Source organism: Salmo salar, chromosome 28, assembly GCF_965601325.2.
Source record: "Salmo salar chromosome 28, fSalSal1, whole genome shotgun sequence".
Classification (NCBI taxonomy): domain Eukaryota; kingdom Metazoa; phylum Chordata; class Actinopteri; order Salmoniformes; family Salmonidae; genus Salmo; species Salmo salar.
The window spans coordinates 43,354,794-43,369,974 of record NC_138318.1 but is presented as its reverse complement, the minus strand read 5'-3'; the positions used below and the strand labels follow the sequence as shown (position 1 = coordinate 43,369,974).

Here is a 15,181-nt window from a genome sequence, read left to right as displayed (position 1 = left end):
CCAAGGAAGCGAAGGTAACCTGCCTAAATGATTACCACCCCGTGGCACTCACGTCGGTAGCCATGAAGTGCTTTGAAAGGCTGGTCATGGCTCACATCAACAGGAGGTGAGGTCAGATGTCAGAGAACTGGTAGTGTGGTGCCATGACAACAACCTCTCCCTCGACGTTAGCAAGACAAAGGAGCTATTTGTGGACTACAGGAAAAGGAGGGCCGAACACGCCCCAATTAACATTGACGGGGCTGTAGTGGAGCAGGTTGAGAGTTTCAAGTTCCTTGGTGTCCACATCACCAACAAACTAACATGGTCCAACCACACCAAGACAGTCGTGAAGAGGACACGACAATGCCTTTTCCCCCTCAGGAGACTGAAAAGATTTGGCATGGGTCCTCAGATCCTCAAAATGTTCTACAGCTGCACCATCAAGAGCATCCTGACCGGCTGCATCACTGCCTGGTATGGCAACTGCTCGGTATCCGACTGTAAGGTGCTACAGAGGGTAGTGCGTACGGCCCAGTACATCACTGGGGCCAAGCTTCCTGCCATCCAGGACCTATATAATAGGCGGTGTCAGAGGAAAGCCCATAAAATTGTCAGAGACTCCAGTCACCCAAGTTATAGACTGTTTTCTCTGCTACCACACGGCAAGTGGTACCAGAGCTCCAAGTCTAGGACCAAAAGGCTTCTAAACAGCTTCTATCCCCAAGTCATAAGACTGCTGAACAATTAATCAAATTGCCACCGGACTATTTCATTGCCTGCCCCCCCTTTTGTACACTGCTGCTACTTGCTGTTTATTATCTATGCATAGTCACGTCACCCCTACCTACATGTACAAATTACCTCAACTAACCTGTACCCCCGCACACTGACTCAGTACCGGAGCCCCCTGTATATAGCCTCCACATTGACTCTGTACCGGTACCCCTGTATATAGCCTCCACATTGACTCTGTACCGGTACCCCCTGTATATAGCCTCCACATTGACTCTGAGAAACTCCACACTAACTTTGAGAAACTAACAAGGTTAGCTAGCCAGCTGTATTCGTTCATTCGCGCCGTTTTCCAAACGGCGTCAACACCACAACACCACAGCCACTGCTAGCTAACCAACTTTACCAACTAGCAGTACTGTAGAAACTAAATACATTACAACGGAACGATTTGATTATTGTAATATTAGCTAGCTACATATTTGTCTATGTATCAAAGATAAAAGATAAAGGTAAACGCAGCCACTGCTAGCTAGCCAACTGTACCAGCTAGCAGTACTGAACCATTTTTAGTCAATAAGATTTTTGTAACTTAAGCTTAACTTTCTGAACATTCGAGTTGTGTAGTCCACTTGTGTAGCTAGCAGGACTGACTTTGTGTTAGCTAGCCAACGTTTAATTACTTCTGCGTTATGAAAGGAACTAGACACGGACACGAATGATCCATTGGTAGTTTGTTGTAACCAAGTATTGGTGTTAACCGTGTGTTATTGGATGCTAGCATGCTAGTTAGCTACGGCGTCATAGGACATGGTGCACTGGGTGGGTTTCACGGAAGAATACTGTACCAAGTTATCTAGCTGAATAAACTAAGTTCGAGCCTATTCCTGGAAACATTGAACCACTGTAGTTTACATCATTTATCATTTCTAAAGTGGAAGTTGGAAAAGTTATACTTGAGTGTTTCAGTGAATGGTTAGTGAGGGAGGCCCTGCTCTCTCGCTTCCCCAGTTGTTTAGTTAATTTTCATTCCAATCTCCTAGCATTAGCGTAGCCTCTCCTGTAGCCTGTCAACTATGTTTCTGTCTATCCCTGTTCTCTCCTCTCTGCACAGGCCACACAAATGCTTCACACCGCATGGCCGCTGCCACTCTAACCTGGTGGTCCCAGCGCGCACGACCCACGTGGAGTTCCAGGTCTCCGGCAGCCTCTGGAACTGCCGGTCTGCGGCCAACAAGGCAGAGTTCATCTCAGCCTATGCTACCCTCCAGTCCCTCGACTTCTTGGCGCTGACGGAAACATGGATTACCACAGAAAACACTGCTACTCCTACTGCTCTCTCCTCGTCTGAACACGTGTTCTCGCATACCCCGAGAGCATCTGGTCAGCGGGGTGGTGGCACTGGAATCCTCATCTCTCCCAAGTGGACACTCTCGCTTTCTCCCCTGACCCATCTGTCCATCTCCTCCTTTGAATTCCATGCTGTCACAGTCACTAGCCCATTCAAGCTTAACATCCTTATCATTTATTGCCCTCCAGGTTCCCTTAGAGAGTTCATCAATGAGCTTGACGCCTTGATAAGTTCCTTTGCTGAAGATGGCTCACCCCTCACAATTCTGGGTGACTTTAACCTCCCTACGTCTACCTTTGACTCATTTCTCTCTGCCTCCTTCTTTCCACTCCTCTCCTCTTTTGACCTCACCCTCTCACCGTCCCCCCCTACTCACAAGGCAGGCAATACGCTTGACCTCATGCTGTTCTTCTACTAATCTCACTGCAACTCCCCTTCAAGTCTCCGACCACTACCTTGTATCCTTTTCCCTCTCGCTCTCCTCCAACACTACTCACTCTGCCCCTACTCAGATGGTATTGCGCCGTCGCAACCTTCGCTCTCTCTCTCCTGCTACTCTCTCCTCTTCCATCCTATCATCTCTTCCCTCTGCTCAATCCTTCTCCAACCAATCTCCTGATTCTGCCTCCTCAACCCTCCTCTCCTCCCTTTCTGCATCCTTTGACTCTCTATGTCCCCTATCCTCCCGGCCGGCTCGGTCCTCCCCTCCTGCTCCGTGGCTTGACGACTCATTGCGAGCTCACAGAACAGGGCTCCGGGCAGCCAAGCGGAAATGTAGGAAAACTAGCGTCCCTGTGGACCTGGCATCTTTCACTCCCTCCTCTCCACATTTTCTTCCTCTGTTTCTGCTGCTAAAGCCACTTTCTACCACTCTAAATTCCAAGTATCTGCCTCTAACCCTAGGAAGCTCTTTGCCACCTTCTCCTCCCTCCTGAATTCTCCTCCCCCTCCCCCCCCTCCTCCCTTTCTGCGGATGACTTTGTCAACCATTTTGAAAAGAAGGTTGACGACATCCGATCCTCGTTTGTTAAGTCAAACGACACCACTGGTCCTGCTCACATTGCCCTACCCTATGCTTTGACCACTTTTTCCCCTCTCTCTCCAGATGAAATCTTGCGACTTGTGACAGCCGGCCGCCCAACAACCTCCCCGCTTGACCCTATCCCCTCCTCTCTTCTCCAGACCATTTCCGGAGACCTTCTCCCTTACCTCACCTCGCTCATCAACTCATCCTTGACCGCTGGCTACGTCCCTTCCGTCTTCAAGAGAGCGAGAGTTGCACCCCTTCTCAAAAAACCTACACTCGATCCCTCCGATGTCAACAACTACAGACCAGTATCCCTTCTTTCTTTTCTCTCCAAAACTCTTGAGCGTGCCGTCCTTGGCCAGCTCTCTTGCTATCTCTCTCAGAATGACCTTCTTGATCCAAATCAGTCAGGTTTCAAGACTGGTCATTCAACTGAGACTGCTCTTCTCTGTGTCACGGAGGCTCTCTGCACTGCTAAAGCTAACTCTCTCTCCTCTGCTCTCATCCATCTAGACTTATCTGCTGCATTTGATACTGTGAACCATCAGATCCTCCTCTCCACCCTCTCCGAGCTGGGCATCTCCGACGCGGCTCACTCTTGGATTGCGTCCTACCTGACAGGTCGCTCCTACCAGGTGGTGTGGCAAGAATCCGTCTCCGCACCACGTGCTCTCACCACTGGTGTCCCCCAGGGCTCAGTTCTAGGCCCTCTCCTATTCTCGCTATACACCAAGTCACTTGGCTCTGTCATATCCTCACATGGTCTCTCCTATCATTGCTACGCAGACGACACACAATTAATCTTCTCCTTTCCCCCTTCTGATAACCAGGTGGCGAATCACATCTCTGCATGTCTGGCAGACATATCAGTATGGATGACGGATCACCACCTCAAGCTGAACCTCGGCAAGACGGAACTGCTCTTCCTCCCGGGGAAGGACTGCCCGTTCCATGATCTCGCCATCACGGTTGACAACTCCATTGTGTCCTCCTCCCAGAGTGCTAAGAGCCTTGGCGTGACCCTGGACAACACCCTGTCGTTCTCCGCTAACATCAAGGCGGTGACCCGATCCTGTAGGTTCATGCTCTACAACATTCGTAGAGTACGACCCTGCCTCACAAGGAAGCGGCGCAGGTCCTAATCCAGGCACTTGTCATCTCCCGTCTGGATTACTGCAACTCGCTGTTGGCGGGGCTCCCTGCCTGTGCCATTAAACCCCTACAACTCATCCAGAACGCCGCAGCCCGTCTGGTGTTCAACCTTCCCAAGTTCTCTCACGTCACCCCGCTCCTCCGCACACTCCACTGGCTTCCAGTTGAAGCTCGCATCTGCTACAAGACCATGGTGCTTGCCTACGGAGCTGTGAGGGGAACGGCACCTCCGTACCTTCAGGCTCTGATCAGGCCCTACACCCAAAGAAGGGCACTGCGTTCATCCACCTCTGGCCTGCTCGCCTCCCTATCTCTGCGGAAGCACAGTTCCCGCTCAGCCCAGTCAAAACTGTTCACTGCTCTGGCACCCCAATGGTGGAACAAGCTCCCTCACGACGCCAGGACAGCGGAGTCAATCACCACCTTCCGGAGACACCTGAAACCCCACCTCTTCAAGGAATACCTGGGATAGGGTTAACCTGTTAGGGCTAGGTGGCAGTATTGACACGGCCGGATAAAAAACGTACCCGATTTAATCTGGTTACTACTCCTGCCCAGTAACTAGAATATGCATATAATTATTGGCTTTGGATAGAAAACACCCTAAAGTTTCTAAAACTGTTTGAATGGTGTCTGTGAGTATAACAGAACTCATATGGCAGGCAAAAACCTGAGAAGATTCCAAACAGGAAGCGCCCTCTCTGACAAGTTGTTGTTCATCTTGGCTCTTTTTATTGAAGACTGAGGATCTTTGCTGTAACGTGACACTTCCTACGGCTCCCATAGGCTCTCAGAACCCGGGAAAAAGCTGAATGATATCGAGGCAGCCTCTAGCTGAAACACATTATCGCGTTTGGATAGTGGCTGGTCAGAGTACTCTGAGACTCACGCTCGTGCACGAGGGCACGAGATGTATTTATTTTCTCTCTCTTTGTACGTATACAGGCTTTCCCGGTCGGAATATTATCTATTTTTTACGAGAAAAATGGCATAAAAATGTATTTTAAACAGCGGTTGACATGCTTCGAAGTACGGTAATGGAATATTTAGAATTTTTTTGTCACGAAATGCGCCATGCTCGTCACCCTTATTTACCCTTTCCGATAGTGTCTTGAACGCACGAACAAAAGCCGCTATTTGAATATAACGATGGATTATTTGGGACCAAACCAACATTTGTTATTGAAGTAGAAGTCCTGGGAGTGCATTCTGACGAAGAACAGCAAAGGTAATAACATTTTTCTTATAGTAAATCTGACTTTGGTGAGTGCTAAACTTGCTGGGTGTCTAAATAGCTAGCCCTGTGATGCCGGGCTATCTACTGAGAATATTGCAAAATGTGCTTTCACCGAAAATCTATTTTAAAATCGGACATATCGAGTGCATAGAGGAGTTCTGTATCTATAATTCTTTAAAAAATTGTTATGTTATTTGTGAACGTTTATCGTGAGTAATTTAGTAAATTCACCGGCAGTGTTCGGTCGGAATGCTAGTCACATGCTAGTCACATGCTAATGTAAAAAGCTGGTTTTTGATATAAATATGAACTTGATTGAACAAAACATGCATGTATTGTATAACATAATGTCCTAGGGTTGTCATCTGATGAAGATCATCAAAGGTTAGTGCTGCATTTAGCTGTGGTTTGGGTTTATGTGACATTATATGCTAGCTTGAAAAATGGGTGTCTGATTTTTTCTGGCTGGGTACTCTGCTGACATAATCTAATGTTTTGCTTTCGTTGTAAAGCCTTTTTGAAATCGGACAGTGTGGTTAGATTAACGAGAGTCTTGTCTTTAAAATGGTGTAAAATAGTCATATGTTTGAAAAATTGAACTTTTTGCATTTTTGAGGTATTTGAATATCGCGCCACGGGATTACACTGGCTGTTGAGTAGGTGGGACGCAAGCGTCCCACCTAGCCCATAGAAGTTAAGTAATCCTTCTAACCCCTCCCACCCTCCCCCCCAAAAAAGATATAGATGTACTATTGTAAAGTGGTTGTTCCACTGGATATCATAAGGTGAATGCACCAATTTGTAAGTCGCTCTGGATAAGAGCGTCTGCTAAATTACGTCAGATCAGGGTTATAGAGGAGAACATGTTGACACTGAGGTCAGATCAGGGTTAAATTGAAGGTCAAATCAAATTATATTTGTCACATGCGCCGAATACATGTGTAGACTTTACCGTGAAATGCTTACTGACAAGCCCTTAACCAACAGTGCAGTTCAAGAAGAAGAAAATATTTTAAATAAACTAAAATAAAAAGTAATAATAAAAGTAACACAATAACAATAATGAGGCTATATACAGGGGGCACCGGTACCGAGTCAGAGTGCAGGGGTACAGGATAGTTGAGGTAATCTGTACATGTAGGTAGGGGCGAAGTGACTATGCATTGCTAACAAACAAACAGCGAGTGTACAAAAGGGGGGGGGGGGGGGTCAATGTAAATTGTCTGGTGGCGATTTAATGAATTGGTCAGCAGTCTTATGGCTTGGGGGTAGAAGCTGTTGAGGAGCCTTTTGGTCCTAGACTTGGCGCTCCGGTACCGCTTGCCGTGCGGTAGCAGAGAAAACAGTCAATAACTGGGGTCTCTGACAATTTTATGGGCTTTCCCCTGACACCGCCTATTATATAAGTCCTGGATGGCATGAAGCTTGGCCTCAGTGATGTATTGGGCCATTCGCACTACCCTCTGTAGCGCCTTGTGGTCAGATGCTGAGCAGTTGCCATACCAGGCGGTGATACACCTTGTCCAGATGCTCTCGATGGTGCAGCTGTAGAATCTTTTGAGGATCTGGGGACCCATGCCAAATCTTTTCAGTCTCCTGAGAGGAAAAGGTTTTGTCGTGCCCTCTTCACGACTGTCTTGGTATGTTTGACCCATGATAGCTCGTTGGTGATGTGGACACCAAGGAACTTGAAACTCTCGACCAACTCCACTACAGCCCCGTCAATGTTAATGTTGGCGTGTTCGGCCTGCCTTTTCCTGTAGTCCACGATCAGTCCACGATTAATGATGGTGTTGGAGTCGTGTTTGGCCATGCAGTCGTGGGTGAACAGGAAATACAGGAGGGGACTAAGTACAAACCCCTGAGGGGCCCCAGTGTTAAGGGTCAGCGTGGCAGACGTGTTGTTGCCTACTCTTACCACCTTGGGGCGGCCCGTCAGGAAGTCCAGGATCCAGTTGCAGAGGGAGGAGTTTAGTCCCAGAGTCTTTAGCTTAGTGATGAGCTTCGTGGGCACTATGGTGTTGAACAATGAGCTCTAGTCAATGAACAGCATTCTCACATAGGTGTTCCTTTTGTCCAGCTGGAAAAGGGCAGTGTGGAGTGCGATTGAGATTGCGTCATCTGTGGATCTGTTGGGGCGGTATGCGAGTTGGAGTGGGTCTAGGGTGTCCGGGAGGATGCTGTTGATGTGAGCCCTGACCAGCCTTTCAAAGCACTTCATGGCTACCGACTTGAGTGCCACGGGGTGGTAATCATTTAGGCAGGTTACCTTCGCTTCCTTGGATACAGGGACTATGGTGGTCTGCTTGAAACATGTAGGTATTACAGACTTGGTCAGGGAGAGCTTGAAAATGGTCCACGCATGCTTTGAGTACACGTCCTGGTAATCCATCTGGCCCAGTGGCTTTGTGAATGTTGACCTGTTTAAAGATTTTGTTCACATCGGCTACCAAGAGCGTTATCACACAGTCATCCAGAACAGCTGGTGCTCTCGTGCATGCATCAGTGTTGATTGCCTCGAAGTGAGCATGAAAGGCATTTAGCTCATCTGGTAGGCTCGCGTCACTGGGCAGCTCACGTCTGGGTTTCCCTTTGTAGTCCGTAATAGTTTTTGAGCCCTGCCACATCCGACAAGTGTCAGATCAGGTGTAGTAGGATTCAATCTTAATCCTGAATTGATGCTTTGCTTGTTTGATGGTTCGTCTTGAGGGCATAGCGGGATTTCTTATAAGCATCCGGATTAGTCTCCCGCTCCTTGAAAGCGGCAGCTCTAGCCTTTAGCTCAATGCGGATGTTGCCTGTAATCCATGGCTTCTGGTTGGGATATGTACGTACAGTCACTGTGGGGACGATGTCATCGATGCACTTATTGATGAAGCCGATGACTGAGGTGGTATATTCCTCAATGCCATTGGATGAATCCAGGAACATATTCCAGTCTGTGCAGCAAAACAGTCCTGTAGCTTAGCATCTGCGTCATCTGACCAGTTCCATATTGAGCGAGTCACTGGTACTTCCTGCTTTAGTTTTTGCTTGTACGCAAGAATCAGGAGGATAGAATTATGGTCAGATTTGCCAAATGGAGGGTGGGGGAGAGCTTTGGTAAAACTGATTTAAGTTTGCCTGCATTAAAGTCCCCGGCCACCAGGAGCATCGCTTCTGGGTGAGCATTTTCTTGTTTGCTTATGCCTTATACAGCTCGTTGAATGTGGTCTTAGTGCCAGCTTCGTTTTGTGGTGGTAAATGGACGGCTACGAATAATATAGATGAGAACTCACTTGGTAGATAGTGTGGTCTACAGCTTACAGCTTAGGTATTCTACCTCAGGTGAGCAATACCTCGAGACTTCTTTAATATTAGACATCGCGCACCAGCTGTTATTGACAAATAGACACACACACCCACCCCTCGTCTTGCTAGACGTAGCGTCTCTTCTGCCAGTGCATTGAAAATCCCGCTAGCTCTATGTTGTCCGTATCTTCGTTCAGCCATGTCTCGGTGAAACATAAGATGTTACAGTTTTTAATGTCCCGTTGGTAGGATCATTTTAATCATAGGTCATCCATTTTATTGTCCAATGATTGCACATTAGCGAGAAGAATGGAAGGCAGTGGGAGTTTACTCTCTCGGAGGATGCCTGATCTGCGTCCCCTTTTCCGGCATCTTTTCTTCACGCAAAAGGCATGGATCAGGGCCTGTTTCAGTGAAAGCAGGATATCCTTCCCGTCAGACTCGCCGGACTTGTTATCGGAAAAAGTTCCTTCCAGTCCACATGTGAAAAATCGCTTTTCTGATGTCCAGAAGTTATTTTTGGTCAAAAGAGACAGTAGCAGCAACATTATGTACACAATAAGTAAAAAAATAAGTTACACAAAACACCAAAAAAAAAATAGCACAATTGGTTGGGAAAATATAAAAACGTCAGCCATGTTCTTCGGTGCCATCTTTAGGTCATGTTTACACTGAGGTCAGATCAGGGTTATATTGGAGGTCATGTTTACACTGAGGTCAGATCAGGGTTATATTGGAGGTCATGTTTACACTGAGGTCAGATCAGGGTTATATTGGAGGTCATGTTTACACTGAGGTCAGATCAGGGTTATATTGGAGGTCATGTTTACACTGAGGTCAGATCAGGGTTATATTGGAGGTCATGTTTACACTGAGGTCAGATCAGGGTTATATTGGAGGTCATGTTTACACTGAGGTCAGATCAGGGTTATATTGGAGGTCATGTTTACACTGAGGTCAGATCAGGGTTATATTGGAGGTCATGTTTACACTGAGGTCAGATCAGGGTTATATTGGAGGTCATGTTTACACTGAGGTCAGATCAGGGTTATATTGGAGGTCATGTTTACACTGAGGTCAGATCAGGGTTATATTGGAGGTCATGTTTACACTGAGGTCAGATCAGGGTTATATTGGAGGTCATGTTTACACTGAGGTCAGATCAGGGTTCAAACCACCTCAATGCCACAATAAGACAAGCCTGCTGGTCTGATGCATTAGCTTTAGAATAATCTTTATCGTTAGAATAATATTTATCATTAGCTTTAGAATAATATTTATCATTAGCTTTAAAATAATATTTATCATTAGCTTTAGAATAATATTTATCATTAGCTTTAGAATAATCTTTATCGTTAAAATAATCTTTATCATTAGCTTTAGAATAATATTTATCAATAGCTTTAAAATAATATTGATCATTAGCTTCAGAATAATATTTATCAATAGCTTTAAAATAATATTGATCTTTATCGTTAGCTTTAGAATAATGTTTAGCTTTAGCATACAGTAGAGTAGAGTGAAAGAGAATTCGTGCCTACCTCCGGGAGAACATCCTCCATGCAGAATAAAAACTCTTCCAATTTCTGCAACAAAAGGTAAACATTTTGTTGAAGCAACAATCATAACAACCTCATGAATAATGATGCTTTGTGTGTGTGTGTGTGTGTGTGTGTGTGTGTGTGTGTGTGTGTGTGTGTGTGTGTGTGTGTGTGTGTGTGTGTGTGTGTGTGTGTGTGTGTGTGTGTGTGTGTGTGTGTGTGTGTGTGTGTGTGTGTGTGTGTGTGTGTGTGTGTGTGTAACTGCATCCAAAATTACCTGATTCACACACACACTCACATGCAAACACACACACATTAAAATACATTAACACATGAATGACCTTCCCAGCGTTGCTTTGTGAGTAGTTGTGGTTCTGCATGTGTTCAGTCTGTCTACAGTACTGTAGTTGTGGTTCTGCATGTGTTCAGTCTGTCTACAGTACTGTAGTTGTGGTTCTGCATGTGTTCAGTCTGTCTACAGTACTGTAGTTGTGGTTCTGCATGTGTTCAGTCTGTCTACAGTACTGTAGTTGTGGTTCTGCATGTGTTCAGTCTGTCTACAGTACTGTAGTTGTGGTTCTGCATGTGTTCAGTCTGTCTACAGTACTGTAGTTGTGGTTCTGCATGTGTTCAGTCTGTCTACAGTACTGTAGTGGTGGTTATACGAACATGTATAGAGAGACTACCTCTACCTACATGTATAGACAGACTACCTCTACCTACATGTATAGACAGACTACCTCTACCTACATGTATAGACAGACTACCTCTACCTACATGTATAGACAGACTACCTCTACGTACATGTATAGACAGACTACCTCTTTGTCTCTGTCTTTAGAAGAGCTGTAAGATATTCGCTGTGAGTGGTTTGACAGGGTTTGGTTGGGAGAAGAGAAAGGTGGAATACACAGCAGAGAGACAAGAGAGGGAGGGAAGATGGATGTCCTTGTCTCACCTTCATTGTCCAGAATAGAGGTTAGGAGGACAGGCCAGGCTGCAGGAAAAGAAAAGACAAACAGCAGAGAGAGAGAGATAAAGAGAGAGACAGAGACAGAGAGAGAGAGAGAGACAGAGAGAGAGCCAGAGAGAGAGATAGAGAGAGAGACAGACAGACAGAGAGATAGAGAAAGAGAGAGAGACAGACAGAGAGATAGAGACAGAGAGAGAGACAGACAGAGAGATAGAGACAGACAGAGAGACAGACAGAGAGATAGAGACAGACAGAGAGACAGACAGAGAGATAGAGACAGACAGAGAGACAGACAGAGAGATAGAGACAGACAGAGAGACAGACAGAGAGATAGAGACAGACAGAGAGACAGACAGAGAGATAGAGACAGACAGACAGAGAGACAGACAGAGAGACAGACAGAGACATAGACAGGTTATGAGCAGATGAGCTCCCACATTTTTCAGTATGTTTTTACAAACATATAGATTTACACAGGATACTACCCTCTACAACACTATGTCACCAGGACATATACAGGATACTACCCTCCACAACACTATGTCACCAGGACATATACAGGATATTACCCTCCACAACACTATGTCACCAGGACATATACAGGATACTACCCTCCACAACACTATGTCACCAGGACATATACAGGATACTACCCTCTACAACACTATGTCACCAGGACATATACAGGATACTACCCTCCACAACACTATGTCACCAGGACATAGACAGGATACTACCCTCCACAACATAACCTTCACTATGTCACCAGGACATATACAGGATACTACCCTCCACAACATAACCTTCACTATGTCACCAGGACATATACAGGATACTACCCTCTACAACACTATGTCACAAGGACATATACAGGATATTACCCTCCACAACACTATGTCACCAGGACATATACAGGATGCTACCCTCTACAACACTATGTCACCAGGACATATACAGGATTCTACCTTCTACAACACTATGTCACCAGGACATATACAGGATATTACCCTCCACAACATAACCTTCACTATGTCACGAGGACATATACAGGATACTACTCTCCACAACACTATGTCACCAGGACATATAGAGTATACTACCCTCCACAACACTATGTCACCAGGACATATACAGGATACTACCTTCCACAACATAACCTTCACTATGTCACCAGGACATATACAGGATACTACCCTCCACAACATAACCTTCACTATGTCACCAGGACATATACAGGATACTATCCTCCACAACACTATGTCACCAGGACATATACAGGATACTACCCTCTACAACACTATGTCACCAGGACATATACAGGATACTACCCTCCACAACACTATGTCACCAGGACATATACAGGATACTACCCTCTACAACACTATGTCACCAGGACATATACAGAATACTACCCTCCACAACACTATGTCACCAGGACATATACAGGATACTACCCTCTACAACACTATGTCACCAGGACATATACAGGATACTACCCTCCACAACACTATGTCACCAGGACATATACAGGATACTACCCTCTACAACACTATGTCACCAGGACATATACAGGATACTACCCTCCACAACACTATGTCACCAGGACATATACAGGATAATACCCTCTGCAACACTATGTCACAAGGACATATCCAGGATACTACCCTCTACAACACTATGTCACCAGGACATAGACAGGATACTACCCTCTACAACACTATGTCACCAGGACATATACAGGATACTACCCTCCACAACACTATGTCACCAGGACATATACAGGATACTACCCTCTACAACACTATGTCACCAGGACATATACAGGATACTACCCTCCACAACACTATGTCACCAGGACATATACAGGATACTACCCTCTACAACACTATGTCACCAGGACATATACAGGATGCTACCCTCCACAACACTATGTCACCAGGACATATACAGGATGCTACCCTCCACAACACTATGTCACCAGGACATATACAGGATACTACCCTCCACAACACTATGTCACCAAGACATATACAGGATACTACCCTCCACAACACTATGTCACCAGGACATATACAGGATGCTACCCTCTACAACATAACCTTCACTATGTCACCAGGACATATACAGGATGCTACCCTCTACAACACTATGTCACCAGGACATATACAGGATACTACCCTCCACAACACTATGTCACCAGGACATATACAGGATACTACCCTCTACAACACTATGTGAATTTAATATTTATTTAATATATTTAAAATCTTTTCCAAATAAACTAAAGTAAAAAATTATAAAAAGTAGCACAATAATATAACAATAATGAGGTTAAATACAGGGGGTACCGGTACCAAGTCAATGTGCAGGGGTACAGGTTAGAGGTAATTTGTACATGTAGGTGGGGGGTGAAGTGACTATGCATAGATAATAACTAGCGAGTAGCAGCAGTGGACAAAACAAATGGGGGGGGGTCAATGTAAATAGTCTGGGTGGTCATTTGATTAATTGTTCAGCAGTCTAATGGCTTGAGGGTTGAAGCTGTTAAGGAGACTTTTGGTCCTAGACTTGGCACTCTGGTACCGCTTGCCGTGCGGTAGCAGACAAAACAGTCAATGACTAGGGTGGCTGGAGTCTCTGACAATTTTTGGGTCTTTCCTCTGACTTCGCCTAGTATATAGGTCCTGGATGACAGGAAGCTTATAAGGACTGAATGCTAAGTTAAGGCTACCAAGGTTGCTAGGACAGAAGAGATACAACTTCAATTAGCACTGAGGTGTGACCTGAGAGGTGTCAAAGCCCTTGACAACAATGGCAGGAGAATCAAACATGCTACCCCTCCCAATGCAGAGGCCTTTGAAGCCCTGTCCCTCTGTTCAGAGGTCATTACGATACACTACCTTCTGGATGTAAAAAAAATAAAAGACATGAAAAGAGTACAAAATAAGCTCCTTATATAAAATCAAGAGACACTTTTTGCTGACTAATATAAAAATGGGAACATAAGCAACTTAATCTTCCACACAGACCATCCCCTGGCATGGCACAGTGCTATATTAATACACTACCCCTCTGTTAACTTCTTTGGGATAGGGGGCGGTACTTTGACGTCCGGATGAAAAGCGTGCCCAAGGTAAACTGCCTGTTACTCACGCCCAGAAGCCAGGATATCCATATAATTGGTAGATTCGGATAGAAAACAATCTAAAGTTTCTAAAACTGTTAAAATAATGTCTGTGAGTATAACAGAACTGAAATGGCAGGCGAAACCCCGAGGACAAACCATCCCCCCCCCCCAAAAAAAGAATCACCCTACCACTAATTTCAATGGCTGGCACTTTTATAATAGGGCGAAATCGTGCCCGATTGCAGTTCCTAGGGCTTCCACTAGATGTCAACAGTCTTTAGAAAGAGTTTCAGGCTGGTTTTTGGGAAAATGAGCCAGAAATGTTAGTTTCTCTAGGTGGCTCCCATTTTGGCTGTAGTGTTTCCAAGCGCGTGAATGAGAGCGTGTTCTTCGGTATTTTTCTCCGGTAAAGACAGTAACGATTCTCCGTCTTACATTTTATTGTTTATTTGCGTATTAGGGTACCCATTGTTTGATTATAAACGTTGATTGACTTGTTTGGATAAGTTTATTGGTAACGTTTGGGATTCATTTTGTATGCATTTTGAAGGAGGGAAAGGGTGGGTGGTATAGAGGAGACCCACTGGTTGTCCTCTAGGTTACAGAGAGCTGGTAGTCCCATCCACCACACTACCAGGTGGTATAGAGGAGATGGACCCACTGGTTGTCCTCTAGGTTACAGAGAGCTGGTAGTCCCATCCACCACACTACCAGGTGGTATAGAGGAGATGGACCCACTGGTTGTCCTCTAGGTTACAGAGAGCTGGT

The 15,181-nt window shown here is 45.5% G+C and overlaps 1 protein-coding gene across 3 annotated transcripts in view; it reads right to left on the bottom strand.

The window, feature by feature from the left end:
- Positions 1-15,181, bottom strand: part of disc1 (DISC1 scaffold protein) — a 139,569-nt gene that overhangs the window by 16,777 nt on the left and 107,611 nt on the right. For 2 of the 3 annotated variants that reach the window (XM_082970602.1, XM_082970603.1), the window contains one exon: positions 10,314-10,358. The exons of the other annotated variant lie outside the window; for it this stretch is intronic. In XM_082970602.1, the coding sequence (XP_082826728.1) occupies positions 10,314-10,358 (45 nt within the window). The remainder of the gene's footprint in view (positions 1-10,313; positions 10,359-15,181) is intronic. 3 annotated transcript variants of the gene reach the window in all.